Here is a 24329-nt window from a genome sequence, read left to right on the forward strand (position 1 = left end):
AATATTCATGCCAGATTTCAGCAATTTGAAAAATTGCCATGTTCCATGCAATAGAAAAAGACTTCTTGGTGAAAAAAATCTTGTGAAAAATTATGCTGCTCAATTGATGATTAAATTATTATTTTTGAGCTCTACCAACTCTTTCTTCTTTCAACTGTTTCTTATTTCTTTGTATAAACATATTTTTCATACCCCTTCACTAACTTACCTGAATCTAACTAAAATACTGTTCTCTTCTAATCTTATTAGTTATACTGAATCGTTGAGAATATTTAATTAAGTTCGTTATTATTTTCTTCTGTTTTCCTTTTTAATTGTAAAACTATAATTATTATATAACTACACGGACACGGACACGTAAGGACAGGACATAATTCACTCTGATGGACAGTATTACAAGAGTTTTGAACTGCGCGAGGTCTACTGTTCATTGAACTACTAGTCAGCTGATCAATTTCAAAATAATAATACATCACAATGTGGTAGGTTAAATCCAAATTCATATCACATATGGATTTCAAATCATAGTCCTAAACCGAGGTTTATTGTGATAGTGGTTTATTACAATAAGGCTTTGAGCCAAGTTTGCTCAAACCTCTGTTCACACGACACCAACTTTAACAATTCCGATCGGGCAGTCGATGCAATCGGACGGCTTTCTTATCGTGCTCTGAGTAACGAGTTCGGGCCGGCCAGCCAGCTTACAGTTATATTGTTTTTCTAACCTCTCACGAGTTAATAGTTTTTCTGCTTAAACTGTATTTTTTGTGAATATCGGTAAAGTGATTATGGAGTGTGACTTGTGCAAGGCAGAAATCAATAGAGATTGTGTGAAGTGTCATGAGTGTCAAGCTGCTTTCCACCAGAACTGTGTCGGACATGGAGTTGGAAAACGAAATAAAATATGGAAGTGTGAAAAATGTTCTACATCATCTACGAGTTCCGGTAATAACAAAACGGAAGATCGTGAAATTTCGAATGAAACAATATTAGAAGCAATCACGGAGTTTAGGAAAGAGACGAACAGTAAATGGGATAAAAACAACGAAATGTGGAACCAGATCAAGGAACAATTCAAAAACGTTGAAGAAAAATGCGATAAAACTTGTAAAACCGTCGAAGCTGTGAAAGAAGAAAACGCACGTCTCAAAGAAGAACTGAAAAACGTAACATTAAACGTGCAAGAACTTCAACAACAAACTCGAAAGAATAATATTTTAATTTCCGGCGTTCCAGTTACGCATAGAGAAAGTGTACTTGACATTTTAGGAGACATAGCCATGGCTCTACAATTGCAATTTTATCCAGCAGATATTTCAGCGGCGCACAGGCTGCGGAGTCGCAATACAGACAATAAACCCCCGGCCATAGTGGTCAACTTCATATCCCGTCTAACACAAACCTTTATTATAAACTAAACCATATATAAATATTCTATATGAAGTCTTTGAAGTGTTTATAAACTTGAGATGAATAGTAACTCAAGCCTCCTCCTCCTCCTCCTACTCCTTCTCCTCCTTGACCTCCTCCATCACCTCCTCAACCCTCCACCTACTCCTCCTCCTCCTCCTCCTCCCCCAACTACTCCTCCTTCACCTCCTCATCAACCCCTCCTTCCCCCCACCCTTCTCTTCCTCCTCCTCCTCACCCTACTCTTCCTCCTCCTCCAACTATTCCCCCTCCTCCTCTACTCCTCCTCTCCCTCTTCTACCTTCTCCTTCGCCTCCTCCTCCTCTTCCTCCTCCTCCTCGCCCACCTACTCCTCCTGCATTACAGATCTGACTCGACTAAAGTTATAAAAATTATAATGTACAGCAGACAGCATTGGAATATTCAAGAAATAGATTGAGAGTCATAAGAAAATATGATTGGACTAATGTGAATAATAGTGCTTACTATTTAATTTATAAAATCTATCACTTTATTTTTTAATCACACAATAATTATAATACAACTTGGATAAAATATAAAAATGAAAAATATAAATGAATGTTTAAATATAGATTGAAATACAAACCTCAGTACCCTTTTAAATTATTTTATCACAACATGATTCAGATATTAAATACCATTTTCAAGTTTGAAAATGAATCTGAATGTTTCAGACTTGAAAATGGCATTTAATGTACGAATCATGTTGTGATAAAATAATTTAAAAGAGTACTGAGATTTGTATTTCTATTTATATTACAAAAAGCCCTAAAGAAAAAGACAAATGAATGTTTGTATGTGATTGAGAAACTACTAGACCAATAAATTATTATGAAAGTTTGGGAATATGTTGTGTGAATAAGTCTTAAGTCTAGTAACACACACATCAATTTTTGAACTTTTTTATGCCATCCTAATAAATTTGATTAAATTGAACAAAATTTGACAAACATATATTATGATGTGATCATGAGTTTGTCAAGCTCCTGGTAGAGTTTATAAGGACGAAAAAAAATTGTTCATTCAAAAATTGATGTGTGTGTAGTTAGACTTTGGACGTTCGATAAAAACTTGTTAGAATTTTTATTGTACAACCAAAACTTGTAGCTTTTAGACACATTGATTCTATATCGTGGACGTGCATTTTCAATTATTTGCTCCAGCTGCTTGCCAGCAGTAACATATTGCCATTTAAAAGCCAAAACATGAACTCCCACACATTTTCTTTTACCTTTGAACCAAATAAAATACAATTTATTAGGTCATGTTTATTTATGACTCGACTGCCTGTGTATCAGCCTGCAATGTAAACGCAATGCTGTGACAACGTCCCATGTTCATGACCATCACAATGTCCTACTTTTGTTTCTGTTTTCTCGAAGATGTGAGACACTCCCTAAAGTAGGAACTTTGAATAATTTTACCCATTGAATAGTCAATATTGTAAATAAGGATATTTATTTAAAAAAAACTCTTATTTTTCTGAAATACAAAAGTTTTTCAAGTTGCCCGATTTGAAAAAAATGTCATAATTAGTTTGTGGTTTATTTCTGGTTCAAAATTTTTCTTAATAACTCAATATCTTCAAGTTTTGAGAGTTTATTGAATGTCATCATTCTATTATATTCGGATTTAATCAAATAAAAATTTTTAGTTTTATTTCTGGATTGAAAAAATAACTCAAATCAATTCAAGAGGATAGCATAACCTATCATTTTTATTCATTCATAACTCCACTTCCATTGTATTATCATTCATCCCATCATCATCACCTAGGCTTACAATACTTCTACAAAGTCGCCTTTGTAAAATAATAAATAATCAATATTATTGATTGATAAATTAACAGGATTGGCTCGTCAAGTGCTTCAAAGGCCTAGAAATCTTTGTAGTTTGATCACCGTATGACTTGTTTATCAATAATCACCTCGGTCGGTCTTCTAAAGCTGCGTTTATACCAAAGTTATTAACAAAATGTTTATTTTTCCGTCCTTATAGATTCTATTAGATCTTGACAAACACATAGGCACATCATTTGTATGATAAGCTACAGTATGTTCAATCTAATAGAATCTATGAGGAAGGAAAAATAAACATTTTGTTAATAACTTTGGTGTAGACGCAGCTTTAGCTAGCCACTAAAAAGCCTTCCAACGGATACCACCAAATAGAAGCAAAACTGCCTTAAATATTACTAAGAATATTTCTGATATGAATTATGGAGTTGTCTGATACTTTCATTTAGGATGAAACTTTCATTACACATAGGATGTCTAATCTGGCAAGTCAAGCAGTTTATTCAGATCCAGTTATTGCAGATTCGGCTCATAGTTTCCAATACCGTACCTATGATTGACTCTTATTGGTAGAGATACGGTATATTTAACTTTGAATATCATATTTTTACCCTTTTGAAAATGAATATTTTTACAAATTTTGAATTTTATTTGGGAAGCTGTCAATTGTAATTAGGAATTGTGAATTGTTATTGAGAAATAGTAAGATGTAAGTTACTTGGGAAGTTGTTAATTGAAGATTAGAAAATAATCCACTTGTCCAACGTCATATTCCATACTTGCATTCTTTCCATGAATTTTAATTCATGAACAAGATCAACTGGATTTTCAATCAGATTTCTTAATTAAAACAGAAACTTCTGACTAACAAATCTTATTACCGCATCTCAAATTGAATTCATACTTTCTCAAATACAATGTACTATTCTTAATATTACATGATGTGATAACTTCTAAAATACAAATGTCTATTCTCAATTATTACAATTGATACTTTCTTGAAATTTAAAAAGGTATAGGTTATTACAAGTCTGGTATAGGTAATACCTACACATTTATAATCAATTCAACCAGATTTTAGCTAATACTTAGCCGTGATAAAAAATAACCTTTTAATAACAATAATAATGCTTTTATTAAATCAAGAGCAATGTTGAATTAATACAATATAAAATACCTTTAAATAATAACTTATCCACTGAGTAAACTGAATTCCATTCAATCACAACAATACATGAAAAAGGATTGTCTGTTTCATTGTTAAATCATGACTAAGTGCCAAAAGCCGGTTAAATTTTAATCGTGATTAATTCCAGGAGAGCCTATCAGACAAACCGTCTTATAAAAAATGCCTTTTCTGATTGGTTCTCGTGAAATTAATCACGGTTAAAATTTAGCCGGCTTCTGTGCAACTAACATTAATTAGAGATTATTAATATAAAATTTATCAAACAAATATGAGAAAAATAACATTGTAAGAAATCATCTGTCTGTAATAATCATTTTAGTAAAAATAGAATATTGCTATTACCCGATTTCATTCTTTACCTATTCTTCCAGTTTTTTTTTAATAATGCAATGTTTCCAAATACCGGTAACATTGCCTATTAAAATTACGCCAAAGATAAGGCTAAAAACAGCGTTTTGAAGTGCATTATTGCATTTCGAAAATTACACAAAGTACATCTAATTGAAATTTTTTGAAGTTTATAACAAGATAAGCAATGCAATTATTACTGATAAGAATGTACTAGAATAATAATGTTTTAACAAAGTGAAACCGGTGATTAGGTTAGTGATTAGTTTCCATAATGGGCCTACATTTTTAATTCATAATAAATTATTTTAAGTTGCTGTACTACTAACAAAGAATCTACTTTATTATTGTAGCTACAATACATACAGCCTATCTAAATAATCTTCTACATAATTTATTTTATACATTAATACAAATAAATGTGAAAATGATTCAAACAGTAACATAACCTTTAAACCGTGAAGTGTAAAGCCACTGTGGGTGTGGTAAAGCTTTTACAGAGTGGAAACGTGGAACGATCCTATCGAGTTTATCTTTGTTTACATTTTTGACTGTCGACCAGCTCTCCAGTCGAACAGTTTATACCCACCCATTTTATGTATAATATATCGTTGGTTGCTCTATGATCACAACTCTCCGTGTTGATGCAATGGCCGACGCCTGATTTGCCCCGTTGTGTGGCTGAATTATGTATTTTCCATTTTTACATTCTTTTAGCTTACTTATCATGAAGTGTTCAATTTGTCTAAATAAAATAGATATTTTCTTCAATATTGCAGTTCTTATTCAATTGGAGTGCGCATACCTATACGGATGCGGAATGCATCAAATCTAATAATCCGATTCGTCCGATGACGATCTGTGTGCGTCTACCTTAAGGAAGCTATATCACAGTATACATACAGTACGGAAACTTGGCTATACACTGACGCCAAAATCCGCCATTTTGTTAGGAAGCGCCGCATTGTAATAGTATTGATGGTAGGTTCGGATCACTTCAATGATCCGGATCAATTGATCTCGTTCACTGCCACGAGCCAATCAGAAGACCAGGATTGGAACTTCCCAAGGTCACGTGACGTGTTTAGTATTGGGGTCATGTAAAAAGCATTGGTTAGATAGGCGATTGATTACAAGTTTCCATTCTGTATATTCTGTGGCTATATTCCAAGTTTTGTTGCAATCCATCCTGTAGTTTTCGAGAAATCGTGATCAGTGAGTGAGTGAGATAAGAATTGTATTAGTATAAATTAGAGAATAAATAACTTAAAAATCTTAACGCATTGCCATACGACTGTTGCAGCAGTTTTAGTTTTGAGTGTGTTTGTTTGGTAGGAAGTTTAGAAACAACCCCTGTGTTTAGTTCCGTAGACGTTCCAATAGGTACTCAATATGAATGTTCATACCGAAGCACACTGCCAATTTATGATGACAGAATAGTGTGATATTCGAAAAAATTCACTTGTTGCAAATCTTGAGATTTGACACTCGAAACTAAAACTGCTGCAACAGTCGTATGGGATTGCGTTAAATAGTCGTATTATACATGAAATGAAAGATAATTTAATGCTCTACAATCTCGTATTCAGCACATTCTTGTTCCATCAATTGTTGAAAAGTTATAAGTCTTGAAAGAGCAAAAAAATGGAAGAAAAACTGTTTTTTTGAAAATGCATCAATTTTGAACATGAATATCTCGAAAAGTATAGGATTTATCGAAAACCTCTACCAGACAAAACTTGTAGGAAATTTATTAAGCTTCGTTTTTATGCAGGTTGATTATGTCAATATAACACATTGTTACCAAGATATAAGCATGTAAGTAATAAGTGGAAAATGCAACTTTCAAACCAACCTCATCCCTTCAGCACATGATGTAGGGGTTGGGATTATTGATATTTTCATCTCCAAACTAGTGTCAACAAAGCTGCAAAGTCTAAAATTGAGTTCCAAGCATTCCCTCCAAATTTCATTGTCAACTGATCTATTGTTGCTGAACAGAAAATTTCACTCTCAACACTAAAACTGCTGCAACAGTTGTAGGGAAATGCGTAAAATAGTGGAAATATACATAAAATTGAAGATAATTTGATGCTCTATCAGCTCATAATCAGCACGGATTTTGTTTCATCAATCGTTCAAAAATTATAAGGCCGAAAACATGAAAAACTTGAAGGCAGAAGTGTTTTTTCAAAAAATGTCTCACCTTCAAGGGCGGATATCTCAGAAACTATGAGAGATATGAAAAAAATGTAGAAGTCATAACTTGTTGGTAATTTTGTAAGCTTCAATTTTGCAAAGAATACAAATGTTCATAAGATGCATAGTTTCTGAGATATATGCGAGAAATGAAAAAAATGTTACTTTGAAACCACCCCCACCCCTTTAGCACAGGGGGTAGGGGTGAGGACTTTTGATATGTTAATCCTCTAACTATCCTTAAAAGAGCTGTAGAGTTGAAAATTGTGTTCCAAACTTTTCCCTCTACAATATTTCGTTGACTGGACTAATAGATCACATAACAATATGCATAATCCTTGGTTTGAGTCCTACTCTCCTTCTAAGACATTATGTACCGTATCGATTCAATTACATGCTATTTCAAAGGTTCAACATGTTAAAAGCCCATTGTTCGATTGTTATAAGTTATTCAATTCTCACAAATACTCTAAAAATTTCATTGCACCTAGTTCATTAACACTGAATATGGATATCCTCAACAAAAATTCTCAAGAGACAAGTGGTACAGGGATAATGATGATTTGTAATACAGTATAGCTAACTGAAAATGTTATGAAGAGGTTATATACTTTTATCTCAGGCAGTGAATAAAATGTTTTGTTCCACTGATTTAAAGATTTAATTATATTTTTGATTATTTTCTAGCAAGATGTTTAGCAATATTTTATTGATTTTTGGAATTGTATTTAATATATATTTGATTTTTAGATTATAAATTCTATGCAAATTTATTCCATTTTGAAAAAAAACTCAATTTCAGTTATTTTTTGAAACTGGAATAAATTTTCCTAAAACTGATACTTTCAGGAATTAAATACCTATGTCATGAGATAAACAATAACTTGGAGAATGCATGATACAAATTTAATCGATTTGTTTGCTACCAAATCGAAAATGGATCTCTCCCCAGGTATAAAATTTGGTGCTCATATCTCAAAAAGTAAAAATAAAGCCTATAAAAAGTTATTTCTCGGAAATATGTTCCATTATAGTAGCTTGACAGTATCCCAATTGAAATACTTTAAAAAATGTTACCAGTAAAAAGTTTCCAAAAGTGCGATTACACTCACTCAATGGATATGGAGCAATTCATCTGCTAAAGTAGGCCTACTAAAATATCATTCATATGAAAAGTCAAGTTATTGTTGGACAAAAGAATAAAATAAATATTTATACATGATATCATAGCTTCAATTTTATATTTACACACATGATGTACGGGAAACTACAAATTAACAGTTTAAATTCTATTCAAACAATTCACGATTACAGAACAACTAATTGTAGAAGTTGGATAGTTGTATTCAACCATAGAATGAAGATACGGTACCGTTACGTTTAATGATAACGTTACGGTAAGATAACGTTACCGTTAAAATGAAATTGAATTAAGACTTGTATTATTTGTCTCTGATTCAACTGAGCAAATGTGGAGTTTTTCTAATTATTTAAGGTACTTTTCTTCAAATTTTATGTATTAGAAGTGGTTTGGGATACATGCCTGCTGTTTCCAAACCGATTTCATGTTTATCAATAAACAAAATGAAATATTCTTAACTAAATAAATATCTCGAATGAAATCTAAAATAGTCTATCGAAGAATTTCTACCAAGGAAATTAGACGTCCAATAACGGCATTCGAGAAAAACTGGGAATATAAAAAACCGAACCGGTATCATATTCAAACAGAATAATTATTCCACAATATCGATCATCCCCATGTACTCAGTTCTTTATTCAAAACATTTCTGTAGTTAATTGGCTGCATTGATGGAGGTAGATCAGGATCAAAGTTTTGTTGTGTAAAAGATGTAGTTTTAGTTGAGTCCGTGGGGTCAATCAGTCTTTTTCTTCTCTTTTCTAGCCAGGAATCAACTGTTGGCAGATTAATTTCTGGATGCAGCTTCATATGTTCCTCTTCTCTAGCTGGAAACAAAATTGAAAAATAATGAAGTTCAACTCAAGTAGAGTGAGTTATATTATAGTATAGGATTGTTCTGATTGAAATCTTGATTGATGTAGGTGATTAATTCGTGCCTCATAAAATTATATAAATAGATAGTTAATTAAAGTAATCAAATCAAATCAATTTATTTGCATTTGAAAAAAAAAACAATAGAGACATTTTAATAAGAGAAGCATATAACCTAGATTTCAAATCAATCACAATTGAGATAAAAAAAAAACATAATTATACAAAACATTACAAAAACTCATAGCTTAAATATACTATTACCGTATTAATATTATATACTATTATTACCGTATTACTATATACTATTATCGGTCATTATTATTGAGATATTTCTCCTTTTAATTATTTTTCTATGGTGGCTACCCAGCTAGGAAAACCTGTCCGCTGGGAGCGGTTCATTTAATTATTTAAATGTATGGGAAAACCATAAAAAACGAGATAAAAATTGAGAAGAAAAGTAAAATTTATAGAATATGTAGTTTTTCTTCCAAGCAATTGGAATACACACATCACACATGAATTTATAGTTTCAAAGTAATACAGCGTACAGTAATTAATTTCTTGGACTAGACATATTGGGCCCGTTCTGTGTACATAGAATGTGGTAAATTGTCCGATTCACAATTTACCAGGTAAAAAGTTTCACGTCCCATGGGAAGAATTTCGACAGATTCTGTACCAGAAACCAGTTCCATTTCCAAGTTCCTGTCCCACAGTCGAAGCGTGGTAAATTATTCCAACAAGGTACAGTTCCAACTATCCGAGCTCTCATTGGTCGATTGAATTTTGTTGCTTGCTTCTCTGCGGATGCGCATGCGCTGATAGCTTGTTTACCATAGCATAGCCATAGAATGCATAACCAACAAAATTATGTTTGATAACCATTCCTTAAATGAATTTTTCTCTATAGAAAATTTGAAAGTAATGGAATGAAAGAAATGCACTCTTTTCTAGACGGTAAGTTTTTAAAACAACATTTCTTCATTCACGCAGCTAGTGAACGATACATTTTGGTATAAATCAACTTTATAAGTGCGCGCCAAAAGCTTGAACCAATGATTTTGAAATGGCGTTCCATGAGAACATTTTGCACTAGTCACGTGATGGAACAATTTACTGTACACAGAACGTGAACATGTATGATGATGCTATGATGTGAGGTGAGAGTGAACTTTGTACACTATGAGGATTCTGTATGATATACTTTATAATATTCTGCACTTGGATATGAGAAATCTGTATATGGTACAGTATAACTCTTCATCTATTAAGAACGTCATTGACAGATTGCAGACTGAATATTATTAATGTAGAAAAGATGAAATATTGCAGTTTCTTTGGATCGATCGACCAATAATTTTATGTGAAAATCGGTTCACTCCATGAATATGTTGATTATTGCTTACTTTTTTTTTTAATTTTTATCTTAAAGACGTCCGTCATCAATGAAGTGGTAAATATAATATATAATTGATTTCTGAATATCTTACAAATTTTACATGTTGCAAATCAATGGATAATCTATTGTAAAACTTTGTTCTGACATGAATCTTTGAAAAAATCAAAAAAATATAGATAGTATGGTAGTAACCATATAGGAATGATATTTGTCTGATGCTTTCCAGGTCTTGTTTTATTGCAAAAATTTGTCTTATTCAATTATGATAATAACTACAAATACTTCTGATAAATTCTGGTTGCAAATGATACATTTTTACAGGTTGCAGCCATCTATGTGAGATTTGATTGGTCATTCTGAAGGTGCGTACAGACTCTCGCTCTGCTCTGCAACCGAACGTCACTCCAGCAGAGCGATTGATGATCGACCGGGGAGCAACAATGGTTCGACCGGGGAACGCGAGAAGATCTAACATCTTCCGTAACGTTCATGATGGGTGCGTGGGCGGCGCGACTGTAGTTCGATGGAGGAACGAGGGCGGTACGAGGGAGGAGCGTGCTCGGTGCGGGTTGGAAGAGCGTATATGTGTACGCATCTTGAGAAGCATCAGCCCTAAGCCTAGAAAAACATAATTGGCCTTTTTTCAATACAAAAACTAAGGTATTTTGAGTGAAATATATGAATTGTCATTACAAACCTCTGAGCACCAGATCATTAAGTTGAGCTCGTGAATAGTGAGTGAAATTGCAGTGTTCTCCATAGTGACATTCCCCTGTCTGCATAAATTTCCGGCACTCAACTTTAGTTGTCTCTTCTTGGACAATTGTTTTCAAATCTAAAAATTAAAAGACAATTTCAAGTCAACGAATATAAAAAAGTACAATAGAATATAAAAGAGTACAATAGAATATCATAAAAATAATTGTAGCCTACTTCTATTGGAGAATAGGTAAGCCAATGCCTCTTGCCAAATAAATAAGTAGGCTAGTATAAAGATGGGAATAAATGTTATAACTTACATATCATTTTTTATTTAAAAAAAAAATATGAAATTATCGAGTACGGTACAAGAAATCAGGGTTTTGTTGGAATAAAAATTTGGCGTTATTCCTGAAATATTAAAATAACATTGTCTGTTGAATCACATTTGTTTCAGCACTGATTTCCAGCAAAAATCGAAAATTTTGGTCACCAGAAAGATTAGGGAGACATGTTTCTAATCAGTATAGATAGATAACAATTTATTATTTTCTTCATTTAAATTAAAAAGACAGCCAGCAAGGTTTGATTATTGTTTTTCTCCTAATAAACTGTTTAGTGTGGAAACGTTTGAGGTGACCAGAAAATAGTATAGTACTTATATAGGCTTGCGAAATGGATGGATTTTGGAAACTCCATAGGAGGCAATTTTCAAAGTAACCTAGTGTTTAACTCGGTTTATTTTATTAGTGTTTTTAGATATCATTTTAAAATCACGATTCAGTTGTCAGTCATCCCCTTAAAAGGCCAGCTTCATTAACAGAGGGTATTTGATTTTGTTTTTACAAATGAAATCCAGTAGATTGAAACACACCAAAAACTGTAGATCAACTCATCTCTCATCACATTCCCTTTCAATATCAATGCAAAAGCCAAGGACTTGGGTCTATGAAAGCTGAGCCTTCTTCAATCGAAAAGTGCATAACTTGCACCCTTCTACATTCTATCAGTAATTTAAAACAAAAATAACATTTTATGTGTTTCTAGAAAACTCAGCTGAATCCTTCTTTATAGTCTACTGGTTCACACTGTACATCATTTACAATACATCCTTACAATAGTCAACAGCCTATACTCATCAATTAGAAAATGTGGCTAAATATTGATGCACGAGCTAACTCTGTACCTCAGCTATATTTAGAGATATCGACTCAATTTTTTATGGAAAAGGACAGAAAATTAAGGCTGTGAGGCCCAAATTTAATCAAAAAATATAAATTTGAACATAAAACAGTTTGAAATCTCACCTTATTTTGAAGAAACTGATCTAAATCATATGAACCCCGTATGATGCTCATAGCCTTCATCCTGTAAACAGTCATAGACCCTCAAAAAGTCCGATACAATAGTTGTACCTGGTAGAATAAACTCTTTTATAATTGGCACCAGTGTCTCCGAAGTTCTATCTTCTACCATAAACGTATCACAAGATTGCTCATCCACTCCCCCCAAAACCCACTGTCCTCCAATAAGACGGCCTCTATTATACCTCCTTCTCCCAAACTTACTTTCACCAATTTGCACTTTCCTACCTGGACCCTGGACCACCAATTTTCTGCTTTCTAACAAGCATAGCATCAAATATTACATCTCTACAAAAAGAGCTCCAGTCTACAACTGTTTTACTTGCAATATCCATCTCCTCACTAATCACTTTTGACGAAACGTTCTTCAACCACAAATGGAAAAATCCTAAAATTTCCCACAATGCATGAAATGATTTCTCAAAAAAGGTATTTTTCCTCAAGCTCAATGAATAGCGGCATCGTTTCGTTTTGCTTTCCGTGAACAACCATAATGTGTACACTCCCACTTGCATCCTTCAAAGAAATTTTATTTATTTACTTAATTGACTGCTGTGCTTACAGTATAAATGACTTAGGCCTAACTAGTAGTAGACCTCGCGCAGTTATAAACCGCAGCTTCCTCTTATACTGTCCATCAGAGTAAATCCTGTCTGTATGTCGTGTCGGCGAGATATCAGTGTGAAAACGGCTAATGGCTGTTGGGGTTTGTGTATCAAAAATGCTAACATCTAAAGTTAATCTCCTTCAAGACATACTGGCAACAGGACAGCCCAAGTTCAAAGCAGAGAAAGTTCGAGAGACAATACTATGTTATTTTAGTTATTAATTGCATGTGTTATTGCACGCAATCAATAGCCTATTTCATTTATTTATTTACAATGGAGACAACGGGTTTCCCCAAATATGTCTCCTTAACAATAAAAATTTTACAGATACAGATGAAAAAAGAAAAATAATTATAATAATAATACGAACTTATGCAATAATAAATAATACAAACAAAAAAAAAACACCTAATTAAGAAATATACTTATAAAAATACTTATGAAAAGGTAAAAAGAAAACAAATTGAGAATTAAAAATTCCAAGACTTAAAAAAATTGAAGAATATAATAACAAATAATAAACAAAAATTTTATGAAAAGGTAAAAATAAAACAAATTGAGAATTAAAAATTCTAAGACTTAAAAAAATTGAAGAATATAATAACAAATACAGTAATAAACAAAAAATGTATTAATAGAATAAATAACATTTAAGCTATAACTGAACGACGTCCCAAACCATATGCACATCCACACTGATAAACGAACTATTTATTTGATCAGATCATGCATACCTACACAAGATTTAATTATCATAATAATAACGCTTTCAGGAATTTAACACGAGAAAACCAGAAGACATCTAGGCGCCTAGACAAGCTGTTATAAGTTCCTTGCATCCTATTTGATAGTGCATAAAAATTGCATTCAATGAGGCATGCAATTTATAGTCTACACAGCTGATGATTTTTTACCAAGTTATATTGAGATATTAAATTGCATGCGTCATGGCATGCGATTTATGATCCACTCGACAGCTGATTTATGAATAATTCTATAGTCTGATTTTCACTCTAATATTGGCGTATGAAGGAGGCTCCTTTTTCCTTTTATATTATCCTTGAAAAGCAAAATTTACAAAAACCTTGTATATACGTCGACGCGCAATTTTAAAAGGAACATACCTGTAAATTGACTCTATGAAAAGTAATATTTCTTTGATTATTACTTATTCTCTTCTATAGAATCAATTTTTGGCTATATCAATACTCTTGACTCTAGAAACATCGATAGCTGGAGAGTCGATATTTTCTGAAGTTTTGTCAGTCATCACCTCTTGTTTGCATTCATTAGAATTTTTGCTGTGTAATTATTATTCTTTTTGTTGAAATACTTTGTTATTATATAAGAAAAAATTTATATAATTCTTCCGATATGACTGCTGCTGTTGAGCCTCAAAGGGCAAGATCCCTACAAGAATATCGCCGAAAATTAACTGAACATAAAGAAGTTGAAGGAAGACTAAAAGACAGTAAGTTTTTATTTTTAAGTTTTAATTTTTAATTCTGTATTACATTCACATTCCATGTTTTATTGTTAGCTCTCTGGCAATTTCCAGATTTATATTCATATTTACTGATAAATGAAACCAAATAAGTAAAATCAACATATTATAGGTTAGAATTTTAAGTTCAAGTGTATAATGGTATAATATGTGATTAATTATTTCGGTGCAATTGTATCTCAGCTATTTTTGAAGATATCGACTCATTTTTTTTAATGAAAGAGAAAGAAAAAAAAGGTGTCGCTAGCCTAATTTCAACTAAAAAAGACGATTCTAAATAGCCTAATATTAATGCCACTCCAAAAATCTCAGATGAACTAACCTTATTTTCAGTAGACGATGCCTGTAGTCTTGAATTAATTAATATTTATGCACTCGCAAATAATATAGCATATACTATGATAATGCTTTATGCAATATAGGATTATACCAAATGAAAATTCATTTTTATTTATTTTCTTCATAAATTTTAATGTTTCAAAAGGCCTGACGGGTAACGGCATAGCCACCTCTAATACAAGGCCCCGTCCAACGATATTGCAACGTCGCAGTGTAGGCCTAGAATCATAGAGTAACAATAGCATAAGTAGATATCCCATGGTATAGGACGTTTATGTCGCAACTTTTACTGTTATCTCAAGCCGATAGTTCATGTGATTCTTTCCCTTGAAGCTGTGTGACACTGGTAGTCTCTCATATTGTGCTGTTCATACACTCTCACCCCAACAAAACAGTAAAATTCGACAATAATCAACAGTAATCGGCTTGTGATAACAGTGAAAGTTACGACATAAACGCCCTATACCATGGGATATCTACTTACGCTATCGTTTCTCCATGCTAGAATCTAAAGCTGCGTACACATATTCGCGCTTCCAACCCGCACCGAGCACGCTCCTCCCTCCTACCGCCCTCGTACCACCATCGAACCACAGTCGCTCCTCCCACGCACCCATCATGAACGTTACGGAAGATGTTAGATCTTCTCGCGTTCCCCGGTCGAACCACTCTTGCTCGCCGGTCGATCATCAATCGCTCTGCTGGAGTGACGTTCGGTTGCGGAGCAGAGCGAAAGTCTGTACGCACCTTAATACATGATTGGTGAAAAAGATTTTAAAAAATACCAGCTGATCTTTTTTACCAATCATGTATTAGATTCTAGGCCTACGCTGCGACGTTGCAATATCGTAGGCCGGGGCCTTGTATTAGAGGTGGCTATGGCAACGGCCATTTTTCCATAGACACTTGATGACTCGACTCGACAGACGACATATCGACTATCATGTTTCAATACTTCAATCTGGGGCCTATTTCACAAAGGTACAAGTATTGTTACCAACCATGGTTACGAACAAGTACTTGTAGTTACAAGTTTACAAGTACTCACGTTTCACAAAAATTTATGATCTACAAGTTTACAAGTTTACAATTTTACAAGTCTACAAGTACTTCAATAGTAAACATAACCTATTTTCATGATGATTTCCTTTTTTCATCCTTTATAAAGGTTACTTGTACTTTTCAATAATTACTTTGAAAATATTTGAAAGCAATATAATGTTTTTTGTACAGTTTACTTCAATTATTGCTGAATTTGTAACCTACACACTATATGTACTCTGTATATATATAGTAGATGTACTATATATAATGTATACTATATATACTGTGTATATATACTATAGTACACATAACCTATGAGGTAACACATTAATAACTATTTTGGAAATTTATTAAATTTGATTTCCTGATGCATATATCTACAAAATAATGAATTTTAGAGGGATATAGGGCATTTTTGATTATTAGAAATATTTATTGAATATTTAAAATTATTTTAATGATCACTTGTAAATCCTTTACATAGCTTTCCACCTCGGTAGAAATTTCATAGTTACGAACAAGTATTTTCGACAAAAATTGTTGGCTACAATGAAAATCTTTGTGAAACACTTGTTCGTAACAAGCAAATCACTTGTAAACTTGTAGAAATTCATTGTAACTACAAGTTTACAATTCTGCTTTTGTGAAACGCTAGTAATCAGCTGTTCTCCAAAACCATGGTTGGCAACAAGACTTGTAACCTACTTGTACCTTTGTGAAACGGGCCCCTGGTATCAATATTTCTACTTTCCTTGCCCAATTACCATAGGTAAGGAAAGTATTGCTTTCCGAAAAAAATTAAGGTACCTCAATTTCTAAATTTCTATACGTTTCAAGGTCCCCTGAGTCCAAAAAAGTGGTTTTTGGGTATTGGTCCGTATGTGTGTGTGTGTGTGTATGGTGTATGTGCGTCTGTGTACACGATACCTCATGTCCCAATTAACGAAATGACTTGAAATTTGGAACTTAAGGTCCTTCCCCTATAAGAATCCGACACGAACAATTTCGAACAAATCCAATACAAGATGGCGGCTGAAATAGCAAAAATGTTGTCAAAACAGGGGTTTTCGCGATTTTCTCGAAAACGGCTCTAACGATTTTGATCAAATTTATACCTAAAAATAATAGTCATTGATAAGATCTATCAACGGCCACATGTCCCATATCTGTAAAAATTTCAGGAGCTCCGCCCCATCAATGCAAAGTGTGATTTTAGATTCCCAATTATCAGGCTTCAGATACCATTTAAACAAAAAATTTCAAGTGGAAAAGATTAAGCATAAAAATCTACAATTAATGTTCAGTGACATTTTCACCTAAAATTGGAAATAAGCTCGAGATTCGAGAAAATGTGTTTATTCAATAATGCAAACGGTTGGCAACTGTTGATTCCACGGTATATAGAAGAAGACGGTAGGTGTCACGCGCATGTTTGTGCTAAATTTCTGGTGTAGCTGACGTCATTTTATATCCAATCATCTGTTTTCAACAAATAAGTTTCATAAATTGTCAATAGGTGTTAAAAACCTCGGTTGGTGGCGTTGACGTAATCTAGCTGGCTGGCCACTGCGCACACATTTCATGACCACTACCGTTTTCATCTAAATACCGTGGTTGATTCTATTAAATCATTCACTATGATACTTATAAAGAGTGACTATGACTTATAAAGAGATAGCAGACTTTGCGTGTCTCCAGCGTTATTGTCCTGTCACCAGCTGGCAGATCTTTGAATAGTAGACTTGAGATACGCGTGTACACTAGCGTCAGGTGATAAATTTTCATAACGGCAAGGAAAGTTGTGTGAGTGCGCCACACCAGATTTTTAGTTAATCGGAATCGACAATATTACTTTAGTGAGGTCCACGTTATAATGACAGTATTTGATCAACTTTGGTTTTGCTATCCTTGCTTATCATTCGACAAAGTCGGTGTTACTATCCTTTTCTAGGTCCAACACGATGCCAATTATGTTTTTGACAGTGTAGAAATATAATTTATTAATGCAGAGAATCGGCATCGCTATTCTTCTATCTTTATCCACTGCTATTATAACGTGGATCTCACTATAGTAGTTCTTTGAACAGTTGACCTCACGCAGTATTCTCATCCACAAGTACCTGATGTCAACTGTTTTAAATGTTAACAAACTCAGTTCACGTTTGAATTTGTATTCCATATGATATAATTAATACAGTTCCGTGATGATTTTTCTATTTGATGAAAATTAATTCTTTAGAATCAAAAGTATTATAATTTAGCTCCAGCATTATTTAGTTCATTTGTTTATTTTTATTCACCTATTAAATTAGTTTTTTTCGAATGTGAGAATATTGATACTGATGGGCACGCATAATAATACCATGACTGCAAAACAAAATATTGAAACCAAAGACCTTAAAGCTGCGATTAGACCAATTTTATTAAAAAAATGTTAACTCAATCCTTATAGATTATTAGATTGAACATAACTTATCATACACATGATGAACATATGTGTTTGTCAACTTCCGTTCAATCTAATAGAATCTATAAGGATTAACTTATAACCATTTTGTTAATAACTTTGGTGTAAACCCAGCATAAAGATGCATACCTCTTCAATGTCTTTGATTGAAACTATAGACTTTATACAAATACAGTAATGGACTGGCTTCTCCACACATCTGTGTAATCACTTGTCAGCTGATTTATGATGAATGATTCTATAGTCTAATTTTTACTCTAATATTGGCGTATGAAGAAGGCTCCTTTTTCCTTTTATATTATCCTTGAAATGCAAAATTCCCAAAAACCTTGTATATACGTCGACGCGCAATTCAAAAAGGAACATACCTGTCAAATTTCATGAAAATCTATTACCGCGTTTCGCCGTAAATGCGCAACATATAAACATTCAAACGTTTAAACATTCAAACATTAAGAGAAATGCCAAACCGTCGACTTCGGTCAATTATTATTTTAGATTATACTCAAGAAATTCAGCTGGCTATGGCTAAACTGACTGTTTCAGCTACTTTTTTATATTGACAACAGTCATCTTATCACTTGTGATTGCTCAAAACAAAAACAATAAGATCACATTAAATGAAATTTTCATATAGCCTATGCCATAGTAGAACTCTAATTATCCGAATTAATTGAGACTGAACTCTAGTTGGTTAGGTTAATTAATATTCTGACATATTGGAGTTCACAAACCGTCGACTTCGGTCAATTATTATTTTAGATTATACTCAAGAAATTCAGCTGGCTATGGCTAAACTGACTGTTTCAGCTACTTTTTTATATTGACAACAGTCATCTTATCACTTGTGATTGCTCAAAACAAAAACAATAAGATCACATTAAATGAAATTTTCATATAGCCTATGCCATAGTAGAACTCTAATTATCCGAATTAATTGAGACTGAACTCTAGTTGGTTAGGTTAATTAATATTCTGACATATTGGAGTTCACAAAAAAAATAGGCAGGAGTTTAAGTAATAATACCTTTACTTAATATAGTTTTTAAAATCTACTTTTAACTCCATAACTAAGCTACATTATATTGAGACAATATAATCTTTGAGATATTTCTTTAAACTATTGCTGTCTTTTTTAATAATAAGAAATTGTAATCCCACTGAAGTTTGAAATTCAGTATTTCTTAGAGTTCAAAGACCTATTATTCCAAAATAAGATTATTTTTTATAGAAATAAAAAAAAACAATTCTTCACTCACACCAACTAGCCCAATATTAGTTGAAAAGGTAAGCTTGAGTAGCCCTAATATGGACTTATTAACAATAGGCTAATGAATTGTTTTTTTTATATAGACCTACATTGCTAATATATTGTATACTCATTTTTTTTTTAAATTGAAGAGGAAGAAAAAATAGGTGTCCATATCCTGCTATAAATTGTATCATAAAATACTAATAATTTTTATGATTTAAATTATTTAAACATTAAAAAAAAACAAGTTTTAATTTCTGGAGTGGGACTCAACAATGAAGAATGAGGTTATGTTAACAATGAGGAAAGAAGCCAATGTCACAGCTGACTCTGAGAAACGGCCTAGTTGAAGATTTCAAAATAAGCGATTGCTCAAATGAATGTAGGCATCAATTCAACTTCTTCGAAAATGATTAAAGAGTAACTGCAGGCAAACATGGACATTGAAATACCATATAATTGATTACTACTTGATGAAATAGATATCAGATATTATTCTAGTCTCAAGTCATTTACATTTATAGTAATTAAGGTGATTGAATAGAATTGAACATTGAGATAGGATTCAAGAGTTAAGATTGAAGAGGTTTTTCAAAAGGTAGAGTTAAAGATTAAAGAGATTTTTCAAAAGATAGAGGTAAGAAATCTTGGAGTATAGAATGAACTTTGAAGTTCAGAACTAGGAGTTGGAAAGAGTTGAACAAGGTACAAACCTTTACTTTTGAGCACATTTTTTATGACAGCAATAAATTTTAATTGAATGAACTATTGAACCAAGTAAAATAATTGCTAACCTAACCAAGTCTGACCAAAGCTTACTGAGCCTGAGCCAAGACCAAATCTCTCCTAACCTAAGCTTTCCCTAACCTAAGCTTTTTCTAATCTGAGTTTTTCCTAACCTGAGCTTTCCTCAATCTTAGCTTTCCTCAATCTTAGCTTCCCCCAACCCAAGCTCTTTCTAACCTTAGCTTCTCCTAACCTGAGCTTTCCTAATCTAAGCTTTTCCTAACCAAAGCTTTCCTTACCTAAGTTTTTCCTAATCTTAGCTTCTCCTAACCTAAACAACTCCTAACCTAAGCTTTTCTTTGCCTAAGCTGTACCTAACCTTAGCTTTTCCCATCCTAAGCTGTCCCCAACCAAAGCTTCTCCTAACCTAAGTTTTTCCTAACCTCAGCTGCTCCTAACCTAAACATCTCCTAACCTAAGCTTTTCCCATCCTAAGCTGTCCTCAACCTAAGCTTTCCTTAACCTAAGCTTCTCCTAACCAAAGCTTCTCCTAACCTAAGCTTCTCCCAACCTTAGTTTCTTCTAACGTTAACTTCTCCTCACCTAAACTTTCCTTAATTTTCTAAAACCTAAGCTTTTCTAAACCTAAACCTCTCCTAACCTTAGCTTATCCTAACCTGAGCTTCTCCTAACCTAAGCTATTCTCAACCCAAGCTTTTCCCAACCCAAGCTTTCCCCAACCTTAACTTCCCCTAACCTCAGTTCTCTCAACCTAAGCTTTTTTCCTAACCTAAGCTTTTCTTAACCTTAGCTTCTCCTAACCCAGGCTTTTCCTATTCAAAGCTTCTCCTAACCTGAGTTATTTCAAATCTTAGCTTCTCCCAACCTAAGCCTCTCCTAACCAAAACTTCCTCACCTAAGCTTTTCCCAACCTTAGCTTCTCCAAACCTGAACTTTTCCTAATCTAAGCTTTTCCTAACCTAAGCTTTTTTTCACCCAAGCTTTTTCTAACCTAAGCTTCTCCTAACCTAAGCTTTTCCTAACCTTAGTTTTTCCTAATATAAACTTTCTAATAGAACCCTTAATTTCCTAACCTAAGTTTTATTATCCCCAATCTAAAAAGCCCAACTCAAACTAACAAATTCAGCCCAGTCCAACCCAATGAAATCCAACTTAACTTTCCCCAATGCTAGCATAGCCCAACCTAATTTAACAAAGCCTAACCATATAAAGACTGAGCAAGCCTCAGGCTTGCTCAGTCTCTATCAGGTAAGGTTTGGTGGTCACATCGAACTTTGTTAAGTAAGGTTCCATCAATAGCATTAGATACAGGAGAAAATGTGGTCAGCAGTAATGGGTATGTCCATAAATATAAAAATATTCTGAACATTTTTCAAGCAAAGATTGGCACTTTTCATATTATTCAGATTTCTTATCAACTTCAATATTATCAATACCTAGTCTGGGTTCCGAACACGTCACAGTACGACCACTGCTCTGCTCAAAGTTACTGAGGATATCAGGTCAGCTATGGATAGTAGTCAGGGTACTATTCTGACACTATTCGATTTTTCAAAGGCGTTCGACTGTGTTCATCATCCACTCCTCCTTCTGAAATTAAGAAATCTTGGTTTTGGAGAGGGTTGTGTAAAATGGATCGAGTCTTACTTGTCGAATCGCCAACAGTGTGTCAGGGCCAATAATGAGGTCTCTTCATGGAGAAATGTAACCCGAGGAGTCCCCCAAGGCTCTGTTCTTGGGCCTCTTCTGTTCTCTCTCTACATCGATGACATCGCAAAATGCATAAAACACTGCAAATTTCATCTGTATGCTGATGATCTTCAGATCTATAAACATTTTTCTGCAGGTGAGTCTGATGCATGTGTCGAGCAGATGAATTCTGATATTGATGCTATTAGTGGCTGGGCATATAATCATGCATTGAGATTGAATGAAGGTAAGACACAGAGTATCATTGTGACTCATAACCGATTCAGAGCTCAGAATGTTCCAAGGTTGAGGTTGAATGGCATTGAGTTGGAGTATTCTGAGAGTGTTAAAAACCTTGGTCTTGTTATCTCTAAAACACTCTCATGGCTCAATCAGGTTGAGATTGTTTGTAAGAGGGTGTTTGCTTGCATCCATAGCTTGAAACGATTTGCCCTGTTTCTTCCACTCAACATCAAGATCATGCTGGTCAAGACTCTTGTGCTGCCTCACTTCAGCTACTGCGACACTGTCATGAACGACATGACTGTTGAGCTCTCTAACCGACTGCAGCGTACACAGAACTATTGTATTCGATTTATTTTCAATGCTAGACGATTTGATCATGTTACACCTTTTTATGTACAACTATCTCTCCTAAAATTGAATGATCTTCGTACTTTGCACATATTGACTCTGCTTCACTCAATAATCAAAACCAAATCTCCATCTTATCTGTCTGAGAGCTTCAGATTCCTGTCTGAGATCGGTGAACGTGCAACAAGGCATGGCAGCTTGCTGCTGGCTTTTCCCATTCATAGAACGACGACTTTTGAGAGATCCTTCACTGTCACTGGTTGTAGGCTGTGGAATAATCTTCCTGCTTCTGTCCGGGCCATTGATGGGCGTGCTCGCTTTGGGGTGGAGGTCAAGCGGATTTTGTTGGCGGGTCTGCGGGGGTAGCGTGTGGTTGGCGCTTGGAACTGGTCTGGTGGGCTGTGTGAATGTTGTATGAATGATTATATTAATAATTCCTTTTTTTTACTATTGTTTCTTGAATTATATCATTGATTTTTTTTTATTCTAAATGCAGATTGACTGTTTTGTTCCAACTATGTTTCTATTTTGTAGCTATATTATTTAATGTATTTCTATTTATATATTAAGTTACACTGTATTTTTTTCAATTGCATTTGTTATGTTGAGGTTGAGTGGTAGAGAGGACTTAAAAGTCCTAACTCCGCCTAATAAAGAATTTTTTCATTTCATTTCATTTTTTACCTAAATGAGACTTTTCAAAGTCCATTCAAAATTTTAATACCCACTGGAGTTACCAATCTTTTCAGAATAATACTTCCAATTATGTAAAAATTGTAGATTGAATCAGAATTCAAATATATCAAATTAAAGTTTGTAAAATAATAATAAAAAAAAACATTAAAATTAATATTGAACTCTTGAATCAGTAATCAAACAAGTGGAAATCGGAATCTCTCTCATCGAGCAATTGCAAAAACCGATGACACTGTTAACCCTCAATTATACATGTAGCGGAATAGCGTACTGCACTTGTGCATATTGGTTCTTTTAAGGTGGCTTCATTAGCTACCATTTTGCAGTGCTTGCACGTTTTCTTTCATCATACCTTTCTGTAGTAGATGACAGTGTTGGCTGTTGGTGGGAGTCTGGGGGCGCTTCTTCGGTGTGCAGCTGACTGTTGAAGTGGGAAGACTCCATTTTTAAGATAAATAAACTTCACAATTGCACTCAATAATCTTTTCTTTGTATTATATTATCCTTTTTAAATGTTATTTTTCCTTAATGCTGAAGTTGATAACCACTTTTCCTTAAATACTAATATTATTATTTTGTATTTTCATAGAAGCTTGTTTTCTCTGCTAAACCAACAATTATATTCTATACAATTTTCTCAATCTCTATTTGAATAATTATTGTGAATAAATAATATCATATCAAAAAAGTTTTTCTCATTTTCATCATCCATGTACAGCTCAAATTCTATGAAATAAGTTTGTGAAAGGTTTGAAAATACACAATTTACATATAGGTGTAATATCATTAGAAGGCACCTAGCGTGTAGTTGAGGGTTAAGCATGCTCCAAACTAGTGATCATTTGGATAGAGCAACAACTCTTTGGTGCTTGTAAAAACATTATAGGTTAGGGTTTATAATTCAATATTGGTTACTAATATGAATAATATTAAATTCCATCGATTAT

At 33.5% G+C, this 24329-nt stretch overlaps 1 protein-coding gene, 1 long non-coding RNA gene and 1 other non-coding gene across 4 annotated transcripts in view; 2 read left to right on the top strand and 1 right to left on the bottom strand.

Annotated features, from left to right (window-relative positions):
* The first annotated feature begins 5876 nt into the window (after nt 1-5876).
* On the top strand, nt 5877-11399 carry LOC120350432. Of its 2 annotated transcripts, none has more exons than XR_005570767.1 (2): nt 5877-5983; nt 10701-11399. It is a non-coding gene; the product is annotated as an uncharacterized LOC120350432 (long non-coding RNA). The 2 variants fall into 2 exon arrangements; XR_005570766.1 differs by lacking the exon at nt 5877-5983 and adding an exon at nt 8839-8974.
* Nucleotides 8186-13109, bottom strand: LOC111050349. Its single transcript, XR_005570763.1, has 3 exons — nt 12386-13109; nt 11077-11214; nt 8186-8931 (listed from the first exon to the last, which is right to left on the bottom strand). It is a non-coding gene; the product is annotated as an uncharacterized LOC111050349 (transcript).
* A 1071-nt stretch (nt 13110-14180) lies between these two features.
* The window catches only part of LOC111050347 (26S proteasome regulatory subunit 10B), a 52782-nt gene continuing 42633 nt past the window's right edge, over nt 14181-24329 (top strand). The window contains exon 1 of the mRNA XM_022336660.2: nt 14181-14521. Coding sequence (XP_022192352.1) covers nt 14425-14521 — 97 coding nt within the window. The 5' untranslated portion in view covers nt 14181-14424. The remainder of the gene's footprint in view (nt 14522-24329) is intronic.

The sequence above is a fragment of the Nilaparvata lugens genome, chromosome 3 (assembly GCF_014356525.2).
Source record: "Nilaparvata lugens isolate BPH chromosome 3, ASM1435652v1, whole genome shotgun sequence".
NCBI classification, from domain to species: Eukaryota; Metazoa; Arthropoda; class Insecta; order Hemiptera; family Delphacidae; genus Nilaparvata; species Nilaparvata lugens.